The sequence below is a fragment of the Falco naumanni genome, chromosome 6 (genome assembly GCF_017639655.2).
Source record: "Falco naumanni isolate bFalNau1 chromosome 6, bFalNau1.pat, whole genome shotgun sequence".
NCBI classification, from domain to species: Eukaryota; Metazoa; Chordata; class Aves; order Falconiformes; family Falconidae; genus Falco; species Falco naumanni.
The window spans coordinates 58,989,395-59,012,787 of record NC_054059.1 but is presented as its reverse complement, the minus strand read 5'-3'; the positions used below and the strand labels follow the sequence as shown (position 1 = coordinate 59,012,787).

The following is a 23,393-nucleotide window of genomic DNA, read 5'->3' as shown; positions in this document are numbered from 1 at the left end:
ATAGGAGTCCCACATGTAGGGAAAGGGTACAGATAATATTTCTGTAATTCTATTTGTTTTTTATGAACATTTTCCAGGTTTTCTGCATAATAATGAAACAGTCAAGGATTCTTACAGACCAGCAAACTACTGCAAGGATTATTAATTGAGTTTCTTATTTGACGAGTTTGTTAAAGTGCAGCTTACAAGGTTAGTAGACTGACATGTAGCTAATGACAGAACCTATATCACAGATATACTAGTTAATTCTTAAAATGATTGACATGTATTTGCCCTTTATAATATGGCAACTGACCAACCTTTTTTCCGGGAAGGTTCCACTTCACCTAAACCAAGAGAAAAGGACAAATATCAGAGAAGAGGTATCATCATTAAAAAAAAAGAAATCTTTTTGTGTTGGCTCATTTTAGTTCAAAAAAAAGAAAGATATACTTTATATGCTAAATGGCAAGCACTCTATTCTGAGATCTTGGATTTTTCATAAACTATCTCTCATACCTCAGAGGTTTTGCTGGGTCTAGGGTAGATAAATTCAATGTGCAGTAGTAACCAAGGAAACGTCCAAACCTAGCTTTGTCCTTCTGGATGTTAACTTGTCACTACAATTCACAATTTGCTTGATTTTATACATGTTCACATGTTCTAAGGAAAGGCCCAGTGGTTCTGGTTCAGCTCCAAATGATAAAATGCAAATGCAGATTGCCAAGACTGTAAATCTAACAATGCTTCCAGTGAAATCCAAGGCAAAAAATACTCGGTGGAATATAAGCACTTAGCTGCTGCAGTGTGTTATTCCACCTCCATGTTGGACACGGAATTTAAAGGAGTTATCCTGGATGACTGTGGTGAGTGCAGAGCCTCAGCTGCACTGACTGCAGTGCACACTGGGAAGGGAGTTCACGCGCGCTTACTTTTTATGATACAGTGCAGTAGGTTGCCTACTGCCTTTTCACACTCCTGGGAGATATTGATGAAATTCTACTTGGGCCAAAGGCTGGTAGGACTGAGGTTTTCAAACACTTAGTGAGCATTCAGATCTTGAATTTTTGTATGTCAGGTATTTTACGAGCTTTCCTAGTTGCATTAACACTTATCAAGCTGAGTATTTGAAAGCTTGCAGGTGCTTTGGAAGCCACAAAATGACAAGAATGAATGCTGTTCAAATTTTAGCAAGCTCTCCATATTTCACCTTTTCTGTTTCTCAGCCATGTGAGAGACTGGCTTTCTTCTAGTTGTAAATGATATCTCTGAATAGCATGCCCAGTTCACAGGCTTCTATGTAGCAGTCTATCTATTAATATTCATATATGCTGCTAATATAAAAAGCTCATGCACACATTTAAAAGGTAGAAATTTAATATCTCAAGTTTATGAACAAACAGGTAGAAGTTAGATCCAGTACAAATTGCTTTTTAATTATATTCTGGTATAGCCAAATAGAACATGAAATAAACAACTGTGAAATGAAGATGTCACTCCTACACTCATCACTTGTCAAAATGACCAATAGGAAGTGACATGATGATTCACTACTGCTCTGCTCACACCAGGGAACTACTTATTCTACAACAGAACCAAACTTGAAATGTTAGCAACTTGCTTTCATTTATCAAATTATGTCAGGTGAAGAATTTTACTATGATGGCAGAACCATGACTTCTAGTAAACGGAATTATTTGCAATATGCCGTCCAAAATCCCCTTAGTTCAGCCAAAATGCTACTTTTTTGTTGTTGCTGTTGTTTCAATATATTGTCCTGTCACCAAGCTATCAATTAAAAAACTTCTAAGTTTCTTGATCTACCCTGTATATTTACCAGAGTTCTTTAGATTCTGGCTGATTAAAAGAAAAAAACTATTGCCGTTCTCTGAAGCAATATTCTGATGCATATTTTGGTTGTGGCTTTGAAGTCTTGTATAATTAGTGCTCTTTACTTCAAGATGTACTAATGGTAATATTTAATTCCGACAGCTTTTCTGTAATGGTACATTAAACATGAGATGAAAGCTAACAAAGAGACCAATTTACTGATTGGAATAGCCAGTAGATGCTTTATTAGCAACAATGTTCACTTTTCATTTTGTTTGACCTTCTTGTCTGTGAGGTTAAAAGCTGAGTAAGCCAATGTAATGCACGTAAAACAGCAGTCAGAGCAGTTACAGAAGTCTTTACATTGCAAATACCTTCATCACTGTCATCATCATCACTCCATACGATGTCAGACAGTAAAGAAATAAAGCCATAAAGCCAATCAGTGGATTCTTCCAACGTCTCATGAATGATTCTCAGTGGTTCTGTGCTGAGCTTGTTAACAGATCTTCCTGAGTGCAGAGTTTAAAACAAAAGCAGTTTGAAATTAGAAAAAACAAACAACCCCAAACAAAAACAACACAACAAAAACCAACTCCTTCAGTGATTAAAGTTAATCTTCATTTTATACAGGTCTAATTATACTACCTCCCTTAACAGAAACAAAGATTGTGAATGTTAATTTTTATTATTAAAGTGTTTGAGGACAACTCTCCTTCCTGTGCAAGACTGGTATCAATTGAATCCTACTGTACTTAATATTCGCAGGGTGATTAAGGACCCATTGGATAATTTGGTCTGAGACTGTGCTCACAGGTTCTGGCTCTTATTCTGAGGCTTGGTTGGGCAAAGGATAAACATAGATTTGATTCTACCTAATATTAATCCTTTTAGATATCTTCCCTTCAGCCCAGGTTTGTTTTTTTTTTTTTCCCTCTGGCTTAGGTCCTCTGCCTCTTAATGCAAGTTTAGAATTCACTGCCACTTGTGTCCCACTCCTCATGTCACATGTCCCCTTGAGCTCCTTCTTCTACACAAGTCCTGGCTGAGGAAATTGCTGAGCCCTGGTTTAACCACAGAGACAGGTCATACTGCTGTCATGGAGTACATGTAAAGGATGGTAAGAAGAAAGCTGTGCATACTTGGGCCAAAATAAACCTAAGTCCTAAGTCCAGAAATAAATCTAAGTCCAGAATGAAGGGAAATGCACATCCAAACTGTGGCACAGAGACAGCTACGTTCAAAAATGTACACCTTTGTACCTAGTTCTTCTCTTATTTCAAGTTTCTTTCACATACACTTGTGCACATCTCCATATTTAACTAGTTCTGGTCTTACTGCTTTTACCGTAGGCAAGTAAGGTGGCAAATGAGGAAGTTGTGCACTCTAATGTGCTCCACCTTCCTGGGACCTGTAATGGAAATGTGGCCCCTGCTCCCCACTGTATCCGCACCCAGGAAGAGCAACCATCAGTGGGTAACAGAAGTATTCCCTTAAAGGCTTTTCAATTGTGATTTCACCAAGTTTCTCCCTACCCTGTTTATGCTGACATAGTATTTCAGAGGAAATATCCAGCCTCTGACAGGGTATTTCTTTTGACCTTTCTGTCCAGCAGACTTGTATTTTCTTGAAATCTGTGCCAAACACTGCTTAGGAACAGTGGCAACTCTTTCAGGCTGTGTTACTGTCCACTGTGCTTGAAACAGCACACACCTTATCCGTGTGAAGGTTTCCCACAAATGTAGACAACTGAAGGTAAATCACAAATACGATTTGAGTCATTAGCCTAGTCTTGTTCTTAGGAGATTCAATAAAAATATATGCACTGAATTTAACAGTATGAAGATGGGAACCATATCTCTGTTTACCACTATCTTTCTGTTTGCAAATATTTTAGTAGAAAATTAAACACAAGTCTCTTCAGAACTACTTCTGGTTGCAGTGTTCTGACTCACAAGCCAAATCTCAGCAGTAATCAGCAGTAGTCTCACATGGACTTGCAGGTTACACAGACAGGCAAAGTGCAGGCTTGAAGCAACTTCTTTGACAGCAGCAGTATGAACAGTTATTTTCTAAAAGTGCTGTAATGAAATATGCAAGTAACTTTATTTGAAATATAACTGTATCACTGAATAATCCCTTTTATTTTTAACTAATCAATCTGAAACAAAAAAGACTGGGCTGATTTTCTATTATTTTGATGTCCTTATTGATAATGTAGACCAGAGAAATATTTCGAAGATTGCATTATATAGAGATATGCTACTGAACAATCAGGCACATCAAATAAATTAATTATGTGCCATGATGAAATGACATCATTGCAAAGATATATGCATGATCTCTTCATTTAGTGTCCTATTCTGTGCACTATTGTATTCAGAAAGATCGAGTAGTGTAACAGGGAATATTTGCTTTGCTTATCATGAGGCCCTTATTTATTTGCATTGGCCTCATGCACCAAGATGTAGAGATTTTATTTTTTCAACTGATTTGCCGCAAATGCTCAAGTGATTACCAGGAGAATGAATACCTATATTTAGGTTATTAAAAATTAAATCTGCAATCTGACCCCTGATTGCATTTGTACTTTATTCTAATCTAGAAGTCCTAAGGAGTCTGAGTGGACTAATGGAATGGACATGGCCAGAGGGGTCTTAGCATAACTGAGGTTTTGGTTCTCAAGCAGGGACGGTTTCCCTTTGTACAGCTGCCCTGACTTCCACCCCGGCTATCCACCTACCCTTTACCCACTGGCTGCTTAGGGATGGCTCAGTTGCTTTTACAGCCACAGGCTTTTACAGCCCCAGGGACTACAGCTGTAAACTAAACAAGAACTGGTATAAATTTATTTTAATATACTGGTCTATCAAATAGCAGTTCAAGAACAGCTTCACAGGTAGCAGAGCCATCCCCACCAGGCAGGCAGTGGAAATGCTCAGAGAAGAGCAAGATCAAGAGCAGAGGAAATTATTCCAACCACCCCAAGGTAAGCCATCTTTGCTGATGACTCAGAGCCCCCAGCATCGTATCTTGGTCTTTAATTCATAACATCTTCATCGCAAACTATGAAAAGGGATTAGAAATTCTAAGTGTCCAGAGGCAAAATTCTCCAGTCATGCCTACACTAACAGGCCCAAGCTGCAAATCCTGTTTAACATAGAAAATTTAGAAAAGTCAGTTTAGGGCTGTGTAGAGAACACTTCAGTGGTATTTGCAAAATTAAATTTTGTATACAAACAGATAGCATGAGTTCCACTTGCGGTCTGATGCAAGTGACACAGGCCTGGAAAGTTGTCTCCTTATGCACAGATTTTCTGTTTAACTTCAGTAGTATTTCCTGCATTTTTAAAAAGTAGTGCTAACAGTAATGATGTGACTCAAAATGTTTAAGAACACCACACCAAGCAATACTGAAGCAAAAATTACTGATCAAATCCATGCTTTTAGCTCTCCCCACAACATTGACAATAGCAGCTTCTTCCCCTAGTAGAACAACACACACAAGAAACAAAGGAAATAAAGCGATTCAGGGGGTAACAAGTAGAGAAAGATGTCATTTACCTCACACACATGCAAAGAAAGATAACCATTTCCAGAGGATTTGCATACTCTTGCTTCAAGGGTGAAGCTGAGAGAATGCAAATTTTCATAAGAAACTTTGACCCTGATATTTTGATGTAATTTAGAATACTTTTAAAAATTATTTTCAGATGTCCAGCAAGGGTACAGTATGTTGATTTTTTTTAAATAGTCTTGGATTCAACACATCAAGTCTGTATTAGGTGTCCTCTGTCCGAGTTTTCATTTCTTGGCAGACCTTAGAACACAAATTTTAAAACAAAGTTCACACTGTACTTATCTTGCTAGCATATATTATATATTATGCAACGTATATTTTTAAACTAATCTATAATTATGAACTATAATTAATATATATATAAAATATATTGTGCTGGGAGTAGAAGGGGCAGGATCTTGAATTAAATTGTAAAGAGCCTTCATGAATACAGAGTGTTTCTCAGATAGATACAGGCTATGAAATTCTGACTTTCACTGAACTTGTAAACAGGGACTGAGCCAATTGTTCCTCTTAGATAATGTAGTAGAAAAATAGGTCTGTCGAAGGAGGAAGGAGAGGAAAGGAAGTGAATGGTTACTCAGCAGATTAAGCTCAGGGATTAAACATGCAATTAATATTGAAGAATTTTTAATTACATTTAATCACATCTTAAATTCAGATTATCCTATCTAACCAAAGGTACCCAAAAACCAGGTGTTGAATACCTAGTGGTTTCTAGACTCCCTCAAAAGCCAATGCAGAAAGACATACTGTGCAAGGCAAGTCTCTTGCTTTCCTCTGACATCTTGTTAGGGTTATATTAATTAATTTCCAAATATGACCACTCCTTTCCATTGATTAGGAAGGAAAGGAAGCCTGAAAAATTAGCATGGACATGACACCTTATTTTCATATGACTGAGGTATGTAACATGAATCCTATTAGTGGTGGTGTTTCATATTTAAATCCTTATTGTCATTGTACACTTTGGCTAAGCATTTAGATTTGTAACTTTACATTCATAATTAATTCCAGGTCAATATGACTATTCACCTCAATAAATTACTTGCATTCCAAGATAGCACTTGTACTACCAGCAATGCTTTGCTATAATATTCTGTTTTGTCATGGTCTGTTATTCCTTGGTACCATATGAGAGATGTTTTTCAATTCAGTAAAACTTCAGCTCTACTCGTGCTGGCACTTTCACTGCCAAAAGAAAAGAGAATAACAGTTTTTCTTTTCTTTTTTTTTTTTAATTTTTCCCTAGTAGGAAGTTCAAAATTTTAATTCCAAAAATCTGGCAAATGCTGAATTTTTAGAGTTAAATCTGACAGAGAAAGAATACCAGTCAAATTGAAGGAATTTTTAATACTGCCTTTCAACAAAAGCTTATTGTAGGAAAACTCAGCTGAATTTGGTTGGAGAATATTTAATGCCTGTTGTAGACATCTGCAAGAAAATTTGAAAGCCTGTTTGGATTTTTTGTACTAAACATATGAAAATTTGGTTAAAATAATCCTTTAGGAAGTAGTATCAGATGTGTTGTAGGTATTAAATACTTCTGAAAACTCTGTATTTTAAAACTGGCTTTCATGATCATTACATCAAAATAGAACTGCTACAATTCTTTAGAGCTCACCAGCATTATTGGTACAAAACCAGAAATTTGATTCAAAATGTGACAAGAATTCTGACCAATTAATTTCTTCGGTTTTGAACTCTCTTTGGCTCACAATTTTAACTCCAATTGATTTGAAAATAGAATTAATATAATAAATATTATTACATTTAAATAATATATAAATATATATAAATATATAAATAAATATAAATATAATAAATATAAAACCAAATATTAAATAATAACACACATTTAACACAGCTCTTTGAAATCAACCAATGACAGGCTTCCAAAGTCCTTCAATCAGCACTGGATATGTTCTTGGGACAGAAGATAATTTTCATAAAGCGACAAAGTCACTTCAACTTCAGTAAAACTGCAGTATTTTGCGAACAGAAGAAACCTTCTATTCTTCAGGACTGATAATGGGTCCTTTAACAGTGCCTATTGGAAATAGGAATTGAATAATTGCATGGTATGATTTTCTGTAGTGCCTCAAGCAAATTTGCTTATGTTTCATGGTCTGTGTCATTTATTCCTGTGAAGTGCACAACAAAAAGTGACTAATTGATTTATCTGTGCAAATCACTTCAGTCATTATTCCAGTCTTAATAACTCTGCCAGGAATGTAGTCTCCTATCAATCTTTTTTTGCTTGTCAAATAGTTAAATGTATACTCAAAATTCGACCTATTTTAATATTTTTGTCTTTTCTTTTTTTAATGAATTGCAGTGAATTACTTAATAGTTGTTGAATTTTCATCAATTACATATTTTGACTCCAGTGAATTGAATGCAATTAAATTACAAACTATGGTAATTATGGTGTAAAGATTGATCTATGAGATAAAATCTAATTCTTGATACTGACAAGGTACAGCTGATGAAGACAGAATTTCTGTCACGTTTGATAAAATACAAAACTGTAACACTAGTTTGTGATAATAAAACATATCCTGGTTTTAGTAAAATATTGCCTTACTGATATAGAAACCTGTATTTTCAAACAAATTTTTATATATTTTTAAAGTTTGTTAGTAGTAGTAGTAGTTTGTTTAACTCTGTGGTCTTCTGAAGAGTACTATCTAACGTATAAATTTCAATAAACACATAAAGTCTTCTGTTATTAATATTCCAGTTTATCAGCATACGTGTCCTTAGATCTTGTCTTCCTATTTCATAATCTAACATTTTTGTCATACTTACAGCACTAAGCTTCAGGACAAATTGTGGTGTGTATCACTGGATGATAAGTATAAAAACAATAATTTAATTTTGAATTATAAGTATATTGAATTATAAGTATAAAAACAATGCTAAAACACCCTCAGACTCAACATTACCCAGTAATTTCCATTTTATAGGTACTTAAACTGTAAACATGAAGACTACAGTCTGCAGTACAAATCTATTTCTAGTATCAGCCTTAGATAATTATACTGAGGTCAAGTCCATAGAGAAATCCTTGCCTGAAAGTGAACAAAAGGCTTTTTACCCAAATTGAGGACAAAGTAGTTACAACTAGAATCTACTTGCCAAAATTTAAAAATAAATTCACTGAACGTCACAAAATATCAAGTCATTTCAGGTACTTTTGATACAACCATACACATGGACATGAACGCAGTTTTAAGATGGGCTTTACATGTAATTTGTATGACTTGATTAGATACCAGCTGAAAGCTTCTGATTTGATGGGACAGACCCTAATTAGGCAGTGTTTTCTGCAACAGCCAGACATTTTACCTAAAATAATTTGAAGACTTACTTTTTTCTTATTCTAAGGATTCAGTTCTCTGACTGAGAACACAGATATTAACTTCACATTAAAAAGGCAGTGCTGTTAAGTATTTGTACAATGGCATTTTTAAAGGGCATTTGCAAGGGCAAAATGAGTATCTCTCAGCTTGCCACCATTTCCTGGGAACCTCCTGACAGGGTGCCTCTTGGCTGACAGATCTCTTTCAAGCACGATGTAAAACTCAGTGGGAGGCTCTTGCAACGCTCTTTGCAGCCCTAGCCAGGCAGCCAGGGTTGGGGTTAGCAGGGAAGCAGTGCTGCTGCACCCGAGCACTCCGCTTGTGCCCATGCATTGTTATAGCTGTCCCGCAGACCGCACGCGCACGCGTGTTCAGAACACTGCAGGCAGAACATCTTTACCAGGCGGTAAACAGGGATCATCGCAATGTTGTGCATAGGTGGCTATAGTGGATGGCAACAGGATGAACCCCAGAAAGGCCAATAAAAGAGAGGAAGAAACACCGTTAGCGATAATGAACATCCTCAGCTGTTGCTTGACTAAAGGAAGCAGTTAAGGAGTGAAGTGAGGAGTTACTAAATCTCTGTGGGGCTGCTGTTATGAAGCAGAAATTGGAGCTCATTAAAAAGAAAAACAATATGCTGTAGGTGTGAGATAATACAGTACGAATCAGAGCAATGTAAAAACATGGTTAAATAAGGCACAGGTATTTTCACAAGTTACAGACATATCCTATTGCTGAAAAGAATATATTACATATAGGTCATTATAGCTGAATTACTTTGATTTCTTCAACAGCAAATAACCAAAGAATTACATTACTGCAGTTGTTACTGAAGTGAATTTCCAGGTTTGTTTGTTTGTTTAAAATGAGAAATTTCACAGATCCCATTATGGGCCAGAAATTTGGTTTGTGTTTTGTATTCCATGAAGCACATTTAAGCATGCAAGACTTACTCCTCTTCTCAGACCCTTCCCTATTCATTAAGTCAGTTTCTGAAATTTCAGGTTTTCAACTTCATGACCTCATGAAGTTTGATCTATCACAACTTATAATCTTGCATATGCTAGACCATTTGGGATGAGCACAGTACTTGTAGTACTACAGTACTTGTTAGATTTTCATTCTTTCCAGTATAAACTAATTTTCTGGGGGTCTGTAACTCAGCTGTGAAATTTTCTGCAGTGTGAAACATGGGAAATCAGATGTTATCTGGGCAGCTCTTCTTTAAACTGCAGTTGGGTTTAAATCCCTTTTATTGTTTTTATCATTATGGAAGACAGTGAAAAAATTGTTTTGCAGGTTTTGGGTGTATTAGTGTAAGTCTGATATAATTCAATTAAGAATTTAATTAAGAACTTTGAAATGAGGTAACTGTTTCTCATGCTCTGGATTACACCTGTAAATACAGTAAAAATTGTATTTCAAAAGAGTATAGCACTGTTTTGATAAGTTTCAAGGTGAGCATAGTGACAGCCAACATCTTTTTTTTACATCCTACTCCTTTTTTTCTGTGGGAGTTTTGCCTAAGTCTTCCCAGGTATGGACAAGTTTTTACCAGGTATTTTGATTTGGTGACACTGTGAAAATCCTCTTGCACTAAAAGACAAAATGATTTGTTCTATGAAGTTTGCTGGTGCTTTGAACTAAGCCAGAAGTTCATTCCTTTTCCTGAAGAAGTTCAAAGGTGTTAACAGTTTTAATACTGTCAGATCTATTGTCTTAAAATACAAGAGTATACACAGGTACACTCTTCTTTTTGCAGTTCTTAAAAGTTTCCAGTGAATATGAGCCCAACAGAATGACTACAGTGTGATGACATCCCAGAATAAAAAAGAAAATAAACCTAGTGGAATAGCCTTATTTTGCTGACTTCCACATCTCCTAATGATGAAACAAACTCTGTGCACTTAACAGGTTACAGTTTCATCATGCAGAAGACTGGGAAAAAAAATATCCATGTGTCAGTTAGACAGTATAAGTTGTTTGGAGTCTGTTCTTTGCCTCTGTGTGCCTTTTTTTCTCCAAAATACAGATATTCATATCAATATATGGTTCCTAATTTTTTTTGGTGTGTTTGGTTGGTTTTTTTTTTTTCTCTGCTGGAGAATATTAATAGTCATCCTGACTACCCAGGGCTGGCCAAAAGCTTTCTGTGGCTACAAGATGGCAATAGGAGTGACTACAAGCTGAGGCTTGGAAACCGTGACTTCAGACTGTGTTAGTCAGAAGCTGATGCAGCAGACCCCACAACAGTTTGGGGAGACATTTTGGCATTAACTTAAAAAGAAAAAAGAAAAAAAAAAAAGCCTTAAAGAAATCATCTGACTGAAATTCCTCCTGCTTCCTGTGGAGCTGAGAGCTCTGCGCCTCCATGCCCTGTTAGCTCCCCGTTCCTGTCACTGACAGGCGTTATCTCCATAGAGAGCTGCCTTTGTTGCAGGTCTCTAAAAAGCCTCTTTATGGTTGAGCAAAATGAATCATCCACAACAAAGAACCTCCTCTTTTTTCTCTTGTGAAAGCAGTTATGATAGAATGGCAAGCTCATTGTGTTCTGTGTATGTTCTGTATTTTCACTTAGATTATTTTGTGGATAGTTTTGGGTTTCATAGACTTGGTGAGGTTTCATTAGATTTGATTTAGTCTGGCCTTTAGGTGACTAGCTAAATCATTATCAATTTACTCTGAAAACTGAACACTCTGGATCTGAATTTAGGGTGGTGTTAATTAGCTGTAATTGGTCACAGAGATGGCAGGGAATTCTGAACACTTTATTAGCCCATTAGCAAACTTGGATTCCTGGGCAATCAATCTTCAGTATTAAAATAATCTTAAATTATTTAGTTACATTTACCAATTAAAATATATAATCCAGTTATGTGTACAAGAAATACATGAAATACATTCATGAATTATGAAGCCAATTAGCAAGGTATATTTTCTAACACAAAGAATGGTAGTAAAACTTTCTAAGCACACATCAAACCAAAATTAATCTTCTGCATTTCTGAAAATACCGAGAATGTATAAGAGATCTTCCAATGCAGTATGCTACTGATTGCATATTCATATATGCTATGAGATTTGTAGTTTCTTATCTCAGGCTTTTGTAGTCCATGTCACCTTCATACCACATTAGAAATATTTCAGTCGTGTTCATAGTTGTACAATACAACATGATAGGAATGCAAGCTTTCATTTCTTTCCTCAAAGGGATGAACATAACACACTGAAGTGAAACACTGCAAATTTAATTTCCTTCTTCCAGGTATGTAGAACAGAACTGAATCTTTCAGCACTGATCTAAATCTTGTCTCATGCTTTCCTCAAAATCCACTGCCAAAGCTGACTAGCAGATGCCATCTCCGTTCTGACCTCTGAACAAACACACATAACCACCAAGGATGCACAGTTTTACACATGCAACCCATAACACAGTGTCCTTCTGCAACATTTTATGCTATAACCAGCACTTTCTCAGAACTAAAGAGTACTGTAGAATTTACAGTCATCATGTTCTGGCCGCGTAAATTTACAAAAAATATATCTTAAATCTTTCCATGAGTGGAGCTTGAATTCATGTAATCTAACTTCAGCTATCCAAGTGTTATCCTCCCTCAGTTCAAATATGTTATAGAGAAGGTCCCCCAAAAAGTAATTTACCACATCTATTTTTGGATGAAACCAAACACCTCTTTTTAATATAGTTACTTCTAGGACATATTTCATCTTACGTAAATTGTCAAAATTCCCAAACTTGATAGTTTACTTCTAAAAGAACATGAAACCATAGTAGTCAAGAAGCAAAATCTATGGGTTGGCAATCTAATCATAGAGGTAACATGAAGTTTATACAGATAAATTGAAGGAATACAGTTCCCAGCCTGGTTTCCTGTGTCAGCCTGCTCCTGTTTTATGCTGCAGTCAGTCCTGTGCAACACAATCACTGCTAGCAGCTCTGCCACAGAGACAGTAATTTCTGGCACAGAAACATAGTGGTAGTGTTGTGTGGGAGGCTGTAGGTCAGAGTCCTCTGTCATCTTTCTATCTGCCCTTCAAAAAGTTGCAGGCTGCTCCTAGGTTACCCCTCAGTTTCCTGTTCTCTAGACTAAGCAAGTTCAGCTCTTGGCTTGCCTTACTCATATGCTATGCATACTTTCTAAACTTGAACTTGATGAAACTTGAGGTAAAGAAATGGGAAAGGAATTGAATGACTTATGAAGGACAAGTGTTATTTAAGGAAAAATACACAATATCCTGTGTTTTATAAATTTAAAAATATACATATTTATAAGAATATAATTTTTTGGCATCTTTCATATACATTTGAAAACTGGGAAATTAATTTTAATCATGCTTGCAAAACTAAACTCACAGTTCTGAAGATAACAAATCACTTTTTTTATGCATGTCTGGTTGTCTAAAGAACAGTATCAAAGCCAGAGAAAATATCACTGGATTTTAGATTTAAGGAGTCACTTAAAAATATGCTCCAAATTCTACTTTCTCTATGAAAAGATGGCATTACCTCCACTGGAGGCAAAGGGCCAAACTGTCAGAGGGTGAAAATCATGCTAGTATCAATAAAGCCAGCCAGGTGGTCCTATGTGAAATCTTCAGCTATTTCCATGGAATTTTTATAAATCAGTGAGTTTAACCTGGAAAAACCAGACTGGGTAGGAACTCAGGAGCTGAAACCCAAAGGTCATGATAAGAGCTATGTAGCCATTGTTATATTTATTTAAATACAGAAAACAGTCTAATAAATCCTAGTCTGAAAGAGCACAGCAGTTCCTTCTCTTAACCCTTTATCATTGAGACCCAATTTAGATGCTGGCTTAATCCTTAGGAACAGAAATATCTTAGGGAAGTAAAAGAAATGAACTCATGAACTCAAAATACTGAACTGTCATTTCTCAGAGATCTCCACAAAATATGAACTCACCCTGCAAATTAAATTTTTATATTATTTTATTTATACAGCCTGGTCTGAAAATGTCGGTTTCCATCAACGCTTGTGGGATTTAAGCTTATTTAACCAATACAACATGAGCATCATATTTCCATCTGCTTAGAAATTTTCCTTCAGTCTCCAGGACAAACACAGTTTCTCATTGCTCAGCATTACCGCGACTAGTATATAAAGTGTGAGCTGACAGCCAGCTCAGGAATTGCTTAGTTTTAAGAGGTTAGTGTCAGTTATGCCCTGGTTCTTGACTGTTCATTGAAAATATATTAAGAAGTTGACTGATTGATCAAGTTAGTACTGAAAATTAAAAGCAGAATATGGTGGTTTCTTTCTCTGGGTTTATATCTGTGTTGTAGCATTAAGTGTGTGGTGCCCAAATTAAAATCTGATATCTGTTTTGGGAGGATCACTCAAAAGTAACTTTATGTTACTCATGTGACTTCCTTCTGAAAACAAAACAGATGAGAAGCTCAAAATTTAAGAGAGGTTTATGATAAGTTTTCTCCACATGTGAAGCTTCTGTGTTATCCATTGGCACAGGATTGGCTCGTTTCTTTCAAGATCTGTCTATGTCACAAAATATTTAAAGTAAATCTTGAGGTCAATATTGATAAATAGCAGGACAAGACTCTATGGATTTATCAGTAAACTAGTAAAGTCCAGGAAATTAACTTTGAAACATCAACTCAATTTGTTTTGAATGAAAGAGCTGAACTCTGAATTTCAATTCCTAGTGAATTATTGACACAGATGTGATAGCTTTAGAGCTGGAGTTCTTACTTCAGAAAGAAAAGAACCCTAAACATGCATTTTCTGTTTCACATACATGCTTCCTAGTTATTGCAGGCTGTTTACTTCACAATTTTTTTCTGCCAAAATGGCTTGCTGAATGCTATGCACCCCTTACAAACATAGGTAATTTATTAATTTTCTTTTTCATTATGTATCATTGCCAGATACAATTCATAAAAATCAAGCAGCAGTGAGGTAATTTCTATTCCCAATTCCTCTCTTCCTATTGCTTAACTATAATCACAGTCCTTGTACCACCCACTTAATTTTCATCTTTGTCCTCGTTAACCAAGATGCACCCCAGAACTCGGTCTTATTCAGTCAGATTGCCAAGTCTTCAATTAGGCTAGAATTATTGCCGTATTGAAGGCAATGGTGTGACTTAGCTAATATTAAGAAACTGTTCCTCTGTGCTTATGTTTTTTGAAGCTGAATTTAGGGTTAGAATGTTTAGAAATGATGTTTTGCATTTTTTTTTTGTCATTGAACTGTCTTAGCAGATGTCAGAATACTCAAGGAAGCTATGAAAGACTTTAAAATATGTTTCAGAAAATGTGCATTGGTAATTAATTTCATTGTTCTTGAAATCATTTTATACAGAAATTGCAAAACAGAAATCTGACCATACATGCTCATATACATATTATATCACTATAAACAAAGGCATTTTCCAGGATGAGGATGGGCTGCAAAATGGAGAGATTTAATTATAAAGATATACGAAGTGTAAACTAATATGTTCTGACATTTCTCACAATATCTCCTCTCTTGGTAAACTCAAAAGAGACACTGTGCTGTCTCCGAGAAGGTGAGACACATGCATATTTACATAATACACACTCCTTAATAAATTTTTAAATTTTAATATAAAAGGTGTCAAACAGAATATGTTGAATTTTACCTGCAAAGGCTTTGTAATCCACCAAGTCAAACATTACAATAGCTACTGCTGACCAGGTAACAATCAGAGCAACAACAAGAAGCCATGCTGCTGGTGAGCTGAACGTCGTCACGAGGTCTTCTGTAATTGATTTCTTGCCCACTTTCATGGATGATGAGGGAACAGATCCGTTCTTACCATCTATTATTGTCGTGGTTGTAGACATATGCCCTAGGCAAACAGTCAAAGCAGAGGAAATAGAATGTTACACTTGGAGCCTAAAGTTCAAGAATATGAATGTTTTGAAATTGCTCTGTAATCAGAATATTTAAACTCAATGTAAATATTGCAGCATTAAAGTCAGGCTTTTGTCCTTCCTTGGAGGATATTTTCCTGAACCAGGGTCACTTTTAGTAAAGTTAATTTGGCAACAAACATGGTGAAATAACCACGACCAGCCTTTTGATTATAATATGACATTTTTTAGTCTGCCATGAATAGCTACAGACCTAGGAGAGTGATTGATGAAAGCATAAAATATTATTACTCTCCAAAGGACTGTCTTGTTATGGGCTGTAGGCCAGATTCTCAGGTGATGTGATTAAGTGTACTGTGCTTCCATTGACCGTAATGGAGCTAATGTGTCTATGCCACTCAAGGTTTGGCTGGAATTCTGCTGTCAAGGACACGTATCGATGGCAATAGGAACATATATACTCCATTTCATCTAACAGAAACACAAATTATTTACATGTCCAGTATCGTTACAAGTTGCAAAGAGGCTTGTAACTGATTTTTAAATATCTTTGTGACATTTTTCACTTAATAAAATAATCTAAGAAACAAGAGTTACAGTGCCAAAACACACTTAATTCCAGAAAGCATAGGTTTGGTACTAGAAAGATGGTAGCAAGGTAAGCATGTACATTAGCTAAGTAAACAGCTGACACACGTTAACTGTTTAACAGACAGTTAACAGTAGTGACTTCATCTACTTCTTCCTGGGGTATTAAAAAATGTTAATTCTGACACAAACCAAACCTATAGTAGCTGAAGCCTGACCACATTTGAAAGTTCTCAAATTACTCTTCTTCACAAAAGAAAGTGATAACCTAAACAATCTTGGTTGATATTTGGTTTCCAGTATATACAATAACAATAGTAAAAACGTTCATAACTCCTCAGTAAAAAAAACAGTAGAAGAGCATAGTATCTCCACTTAGCTCAATTAACAATATTTGCTTGTATGATACTGTTAAAACATTCAAAGATATGTTACATATGGTCCTGGTTCGGTCGATGATACTAATTCTCCTAAATTAATGTCAGTGATGTCAGGGATCCTTGCCCACACAGAAGTCTGAAATTTCAAGGAATCAGGTGATGCCTGGTTTGCTCATGCCTTGGCTTCTCACCCTAAGATCACTTATCTTCAGTCATAGCTTATAATATCTATAAAGCTGATAATTTTCTAGGATGATGAAGGTAAGGAAAGTTACAGAGCTGCTTTATAGAAAGATAAACAGATTCAGTTTCACTTTTCACATAGAAAATGGCAAATGTGCATTTGGAAACTATCACTAGAGCTGAAGTACCAGGCTGTTGAAGACTTTCAGATATTTGCTATCACAAATATGCGGCCTGTGTTCAAGAATCACTATACTGATATTCTTAAGGAAATAAATGAAGAAAGGATTAGATCCTTAATATTATCCATAGATAAATATATTTATCCCTCTAAAAAGAGATAGCATAATGTCTTCTAATCCTTATGCTAATGAATGCTGAGTTTGTTCCTTTTTCTGTAGGAAGCAAGAGCAATACTCTAATGTTATACTGAAATGACCTTTACTTATCTCACATGTACCTGTAGAACTGGGAAGGGACAGTTTCAGTATCAGAGCTTCCCTAACTTTTAATCTGTCAGATCTGTAGAGGGTTGAAATTTGTACCCCTGAACTATTCTATCTTTCCTTTGTTTATTATGTAGTACATTGCATTTGTGTGTACTTCCCATAGCTCTATCTTTTAAGCTTGCTTCTGCACAAGCACCCTGACACAGATCAGTGCCTTGCTTCTAGCTTGGAAAGCTGCTGCGCTACAGAGCAGAGTTGTATAAGCAGAACAAGATTGGCATATTACATGGGTTTGTTACTTATTTGAAATTTAGTCTTATTTATAGAATGTTCTGCTTAAGAATAACATCTATCTACTAGGATAGAATTTATACACTTTTTTTTTATAAAACCTTCGCTGCTTCAATTTCTCTAAATATAAATTTTAGATAAAACATTTCACAGCATGAGGAAATATCTGCCAAGTGACAAATAACAATAAAGATGAGGTTCCTAAAGTCAAATTCAAAATCAATAGCATTTTGTTATCCTACAGCATACAAAATGCAAGTAATTTGCGCATGCAACAGGTCATAAATGACACTTTATGCATTTTTTCCCCTCAGGGATATCAGTCAGAGTTTATGATGTGTAAGAGAGAATAGAAAGGTACTGTCTCATCTTGACAAATCTGATTAGTACCACAGCATATCTCCAAGGGCATACTAATGACAGATATTTGCACAGTTATAATACAAGCAATTAAAACTATGTGTGTGTATATATCAAGAGTGACATACATATTGCCATCCAAAGGATCATTCCTCTAGGTCTGTTGCTATGTAGAAATAGTTCCTTCCTATTTAGTATGCCTATCTTTTCAATTTCAGACTGCTATGTGCCGCCTTGGGTGAAGAATAGGTTCCAACAACTTGTCAATCTGAGCACTGCTGCAGAGATAAAGCTCAAGTATAGTGGAAGGTTATATATCACATACTTTTGGCTGCTGATGTAGCCAGGTCAGATTTCCCCTTCAAAACTTGGTATGTTATATAACAAAATCACCACTGTTACATTCATTTAAGTGGGAGAGAACACCTATTGATCCAAATCTGACTGGAAGTCATGCTAAGAAAAATGCTGTTATACTGCTAGAGGTTGCCCATGCAGGTCCTTGCAGTATCACTGAGGTGCCTAAGAAAGGTCTCCCATGTTGGTGTAGATGCTTTATGATATCAGAGACATCCTCACAGGACTGGCAGGCATCATCTACAGAACAATAACTTCTGAACCACTAGGAAGAACCCAGACAGGATATCATAAACCACTGAAAATAGAAAATAGATTTTTATGTCCATAGATACCAATTATAAACAAAACTGGCTGGAGGAGATTATCTGAGGATTCATGAGAAAGACATCATTTGCTACTACATAATCTCACATGGAGTGGATTGTATATTGATACCATTGTGATGTCATGAATCCAGAAAGAAGAGACAACAACATCAAGACAATTGCCCTCCCCCTTACATCTGTACTGTTATTGCAGTACCCATGGTGTTATCCTGATGCTTTTCTCTGCTTGTTCCTTGCTTTGCATTGCCCAGGTATTGTGTGCATTTTTGTCCACTCCTCCCAGTGTTAACCTCCTCCCCAGACCTTCAGTGATGCTATTTACACAGCTAGACCAGTAGAGAAAGAGAGGACCTACACATGAGCAGTGTTTCCATCAGTTCAGCCAGCAGCAAATGTCCTTTTTCTCAGAAAAGTGCCAGACTTAAGCAGAGTTCTTGTCCAAGAGGTCAGGGGCTTCAGGTGCCCCGTGGGGGAATGAGAGAGAGGCATTTCTGGTGCTTTGAAATCACCTGATGGAGCCTATTGATTTGTACTTTTACAATTGACAGGGGTCATTCAGCAACAGGTTAAAATCAGATTGCTGAACTTCTCCAGACATCCTTGTCACCCATATAATACACATTTTCTCTCCCAAGACAAATTTCACTGTCTGTATTACAGCCATCCAGAATCCAAGTCAGTTTACTTTAGATGAACACTGCAACATATCAGGACATTTATGAGCAGATCAGTTGTCCCTGCTTTGGGGAAGGCAACATCCATCACAAGAGTGTAAGGTGCAGCTGAAGGCTGTTACAATTTCAGCCATCCAATTTTAATCCACCACCGCGTCTGCTAAAGCCTCCTGGCACTTTGGGTTGTGATTGCTATTGATTTTCAATGAGGATAGGAACTTAAAAAAAATTATATATACATTTCTATAAAAAGATCACTGCAAGGATATATATCTCTGACTCTATATCACAATTTCTCACACACACAGAACTACCCCATCAGGTCACAAATGTCAGCTTTACATCAACAGATTGATTTGCTAAATTCCAAACAGCTAAAACTTTGAGATTCTAACTATTCCTCTGGTTTCAGAGTTGTCATTTAGGATACAATCTGAAGACCCATAAACTCTCATAAGTATAAATAAACCTTGACATTTGGTGACAACTTTGAGGAGAACGCCGTGTGACTTTTGGAGTCCAGAGTGAGCTTGTAGTCCTGGAAGCTTAGATAAAATACCCTTTGTATTTGTGAGTTGAGCTCTCCTTAAGGCATGATAAACATAAGAGTCCATGGTTAAGGATAGGCATTTGATTTTACAGTTCAGCAGCTATACCTTCCACTGCCCCAGAACAAAAACAAAACAAAAAACATAAACAGAAACAAAAAATACCCCTAATCCATTGAGACTCATTAAAAATGTAAAAAAAAATTGTCTGTATTTATGCTATTTCAGTTATTTTATTTGTAAGTCCTCATTCTGGCAATAGCACACAAAGAAATATCAAGCAAAATATTTTGTGTGCAATGCCTTTTTAAGGATGGGCATATTAAAAACAGGGGGCTAGTCATGCTACTAAAAAAAGTGGTTCCCTTTTAAATAATAATATTGTTGCTAGGGCAATTCAGTTGGGATGTGAGAAGGTTCAGTGCAGTCTGGTCTAAATAAGAGAGCTGGTAGATTTTGACTTGCCCGTTTGACTCCCCAGATGAACACTCCAATAAATAGGCTATAGAGTATTCTGGATTCAGGTCATTAATGGCTCCTGTTCGACCTATTCCACTTCACTTGGAATATTTAAATACTAATTAAGGGAGCAGAAAAGAGAAAGAATGACTGCGTAAATCGACACTGTGCGTTAAGCACTGGCTCGAGCCTTGGGCTTTAACCTGATGACCTTATCAATCCACCACCGTTGTGATTAGGCAGGCAGGAGTCAGCCTATGGTAAGGAGGGTACCACAGGGAGGAGAGGAAAAGGGATTAGAATTCTTCAGCGAAGGACTGGGCAATGGTTATACGATCATCTGCTGAATTTTTTCAAACTGAACACATTGCCCTTAGTGAGTCCACAGACTTCTGCAGCTCTCACAAAATCACCCCTTTCCCATGCAAGGAAAATTATTTCTACCTCAAGAGAAGACTACACCTATGCCTGTTGTTGTTCAAGTAATACTTATGCCTAGCTGTGATGCCCTCCTGTAGAGGAATGAAGCTGGGTTAATTAGCATTGATAATATACAGCTGTGGGCTGGCATCAGGGGTGGTGGGTTGGCTGATGTAGATGGGTTGCAGGTGTGGCTGGTTAAGTTAAGTGGTTGAGAGCCAATGAAGAGAGAGCAGCTGAGGAAGAGAAGGGGAGAGGATGAAGAAGCAGAGAGAAGGGAGGGAACATATGCCCTGGCTGAGGAGAAGGCAGCAGAGGGACTGGCATGAAAAGTTTGTTGGTATGAGATGGTAAAAGACCTTGTTGCAGCTGGCTAGTTTGTTTGTGCTGTGACACCCTCCTGTTTTTATCTCTCCATTATGGTTTTTGCGCTGTTTGCTTATACAAATTGAAAGGAAAAGACAGAATTTCTGCTGTGGTTAATAGCTCTTCACTGGACTCATGCTTTTTGGCTCCTTTGTACATCTATGTAGGAACAAAATGCTGAACAGAGAAGAGAGACCCTCAGAACTCACTGTGCGCACCTGAACAGAAAGCCTCTGCTATCTTATTTGGCCAGTACCAGAGGCCAAGAGATGCAGATGCTAGACAATATGTAGCAGAGTGCAGAACAGCTCTGAGGAGGAAGAGCAAGAGTACAGCTAGGCAAAACCTTTTGCTCTCCTCCAAATGCTTTTAAGGCATGTGACTACAGTGGATTTAAAACCACTTGCTATGGAGGATTTGTAGCTCTGGTAAATTCAATAGGTTAGAAACCTAGTTAGATGCACAAATATAGATCATGCTTTCTATTGGATGTGCATGGTAATGTAAAGTCAAGACTATTCCTAACACTGATGGCAGATGGAAACAGGGAAAGACAGCTAAACTAGGCAAATTCAGCTTATCTTTGAAAGCTCCTTTCTTTCAACATTATCTGCAGCAGTCTCTGTGAGTAGGACAGTGATCTATTGAGCCCAGAAATGGGCAGCAGGCACCTAGTGTAGGTCATCTGAATATGAAGCAGCTTCTGCAAACTGTTGAGCAGAAATGTGACAATTTTTAAAAAGGCCAATTTATTTAGAGCTGCAGCATAAATCTTCTCTTGAGGTGGTTGACACTCAGCTATTCCTTTTCTTTTCTATCATATTACATCCCTGTACATATGAATGAATGCAACTGGAATAACTAAAAGAGAGTAATATATAAAAGAAGTTTCACAACTGATACCAGAATTTACAGACTTCTAAATTCACAGCACAGAGTACTGAAGTGTTGCTCTACAGTTTATGTAATTTAAGTGCAAAGAAAAAAACTTTTCAACATGCATCACGTGTATATTGGCAATTCTCAAAATTGAAAGGTGGTCTTTCTGCAGACTGAAGTCTTAGAAAGCTGGGATGAGCTGTCTGTGAGGGAACATTTGCAGCTTTCTTGGTGACTGATAGCTATAAAAATGTAATAATCTTTATGAAATGTGGAAAATAGGGTTGGAGATTATGCAGGAACCAATTCTACATCACAAAAGAAATAGAAGAGAGATTATGGAATATAGAGAGGATGGTGCATAAAAATTAACTGAATGATTGAATTTAGAAAAGACACTTATAATTACATATGGTGCTGCGTACCTTTTTAATTTCCTTCTCTGTTATTATATCTGTATTGGTTTTATTTTTGATCAATAGAGGACATCTGATAATTTAAAGAAGTAAATTGTGTTAATCTTTTTCATTCATTCTCCAAGAAATTCTTTACACCAATCTCTTGATCTCATTGATTTCAATAAGAAGTTTATAGAATGAGATACAGCCTATCAAGCCATTTCATTATCTAGTTCAAAGAAAATGTGTACTTCGTAGTGTCAGTAAATAATACTAATAGCAGTACTACTACTAATAAATACTATGAGGTGAAAACTAGGAGTTATTAATGCTGTATTCTAACTTGGTATATACATGATTGCAATAATGGCTGTTTCTCTAGGACATTGTGGTGGGTTGACCCTGGCTGGACCCAAGGTGCCCACCAAAGCCACTCTATTGCTCCCCTCCTCAGCTGGACAGAGGAGAGAAAACATAAAAAAAGGCTTGTGGGTTGAGTCAAGGATGGGGAGAGATCACTCACCAGCTACTGTCACAGGCAAAACAGACTCAGGGAAATTAGTTTCATTTGTTACCAACCAAATCAGAGCAGAATAATGAGAAATAAAACCTAATCTTAAGAGCACCCTTCATCCACTCCTCTCTTCTTCCTGGGTGTAACTTCACTCCTGAATTCTCTCCCTTCTACCCTCCAACAGCACAGCTGGAATGGAGAGGAGAACTGGGCAATGGGCGTTGCGGTCAGTTCATCACACATTGTTCCTGCTGTTCCTTCCTCTATAGGGGAGGGCTCCTCACACTCTTCCCCTGCTCCAGTGGGGGGTCCCTCCCATTGGAGACAGTCCTCCATTAACTTCTCCAACATCCTTCCCATGGGCTACAGTTCTTCATGAACTGATCCTTTCCGTGGGGCGCAGTCCTTCAGGCACAGGCTGCTCCAGTGTGGATGCCCCATGGGGTCTCAAGTCCTGCCAGCAAACCTGCTCCAGCCTGGGCTCCTCTTTCCGTAGGTCCACAGGTCCTGCCAGGAGCCTGCTCCAGTGTGGGCTTCACACAGGATC

At 37.0% G+C, this 23,393-nt stretch overlaps 1 protein-coding gene across 1 annotated transcript in view; it reads right to left on the bottom strand.

The window, feature by feature from the left end:
- Window positions 1-276: 276 nt before the first annotated feature.
- Window positions 277-23,393, bottom strand: part of TRDN (triadin) — a 46,332-nt gene continuing 23,215 nt past the window's right edge. Inside the window, exons 2-4 of the mRNA XM_040598260.1 lie at window positions 15,417-15,626; window positions 2,184-2,321; window positions 277-326 (exon numbers count right to left, since the gene is read on the bottom strand). Of these exons, the coding sequence (XP_040454194.1) occupies window positions 277-326; window positions 2,184-2,321; window positions 15,417-15,626 (398 nt within the window). The remainder of the gene's footprint in view (window positions 327-2,183; window positions 2,322-15,416; window positions 15,627-23,393) is intronic.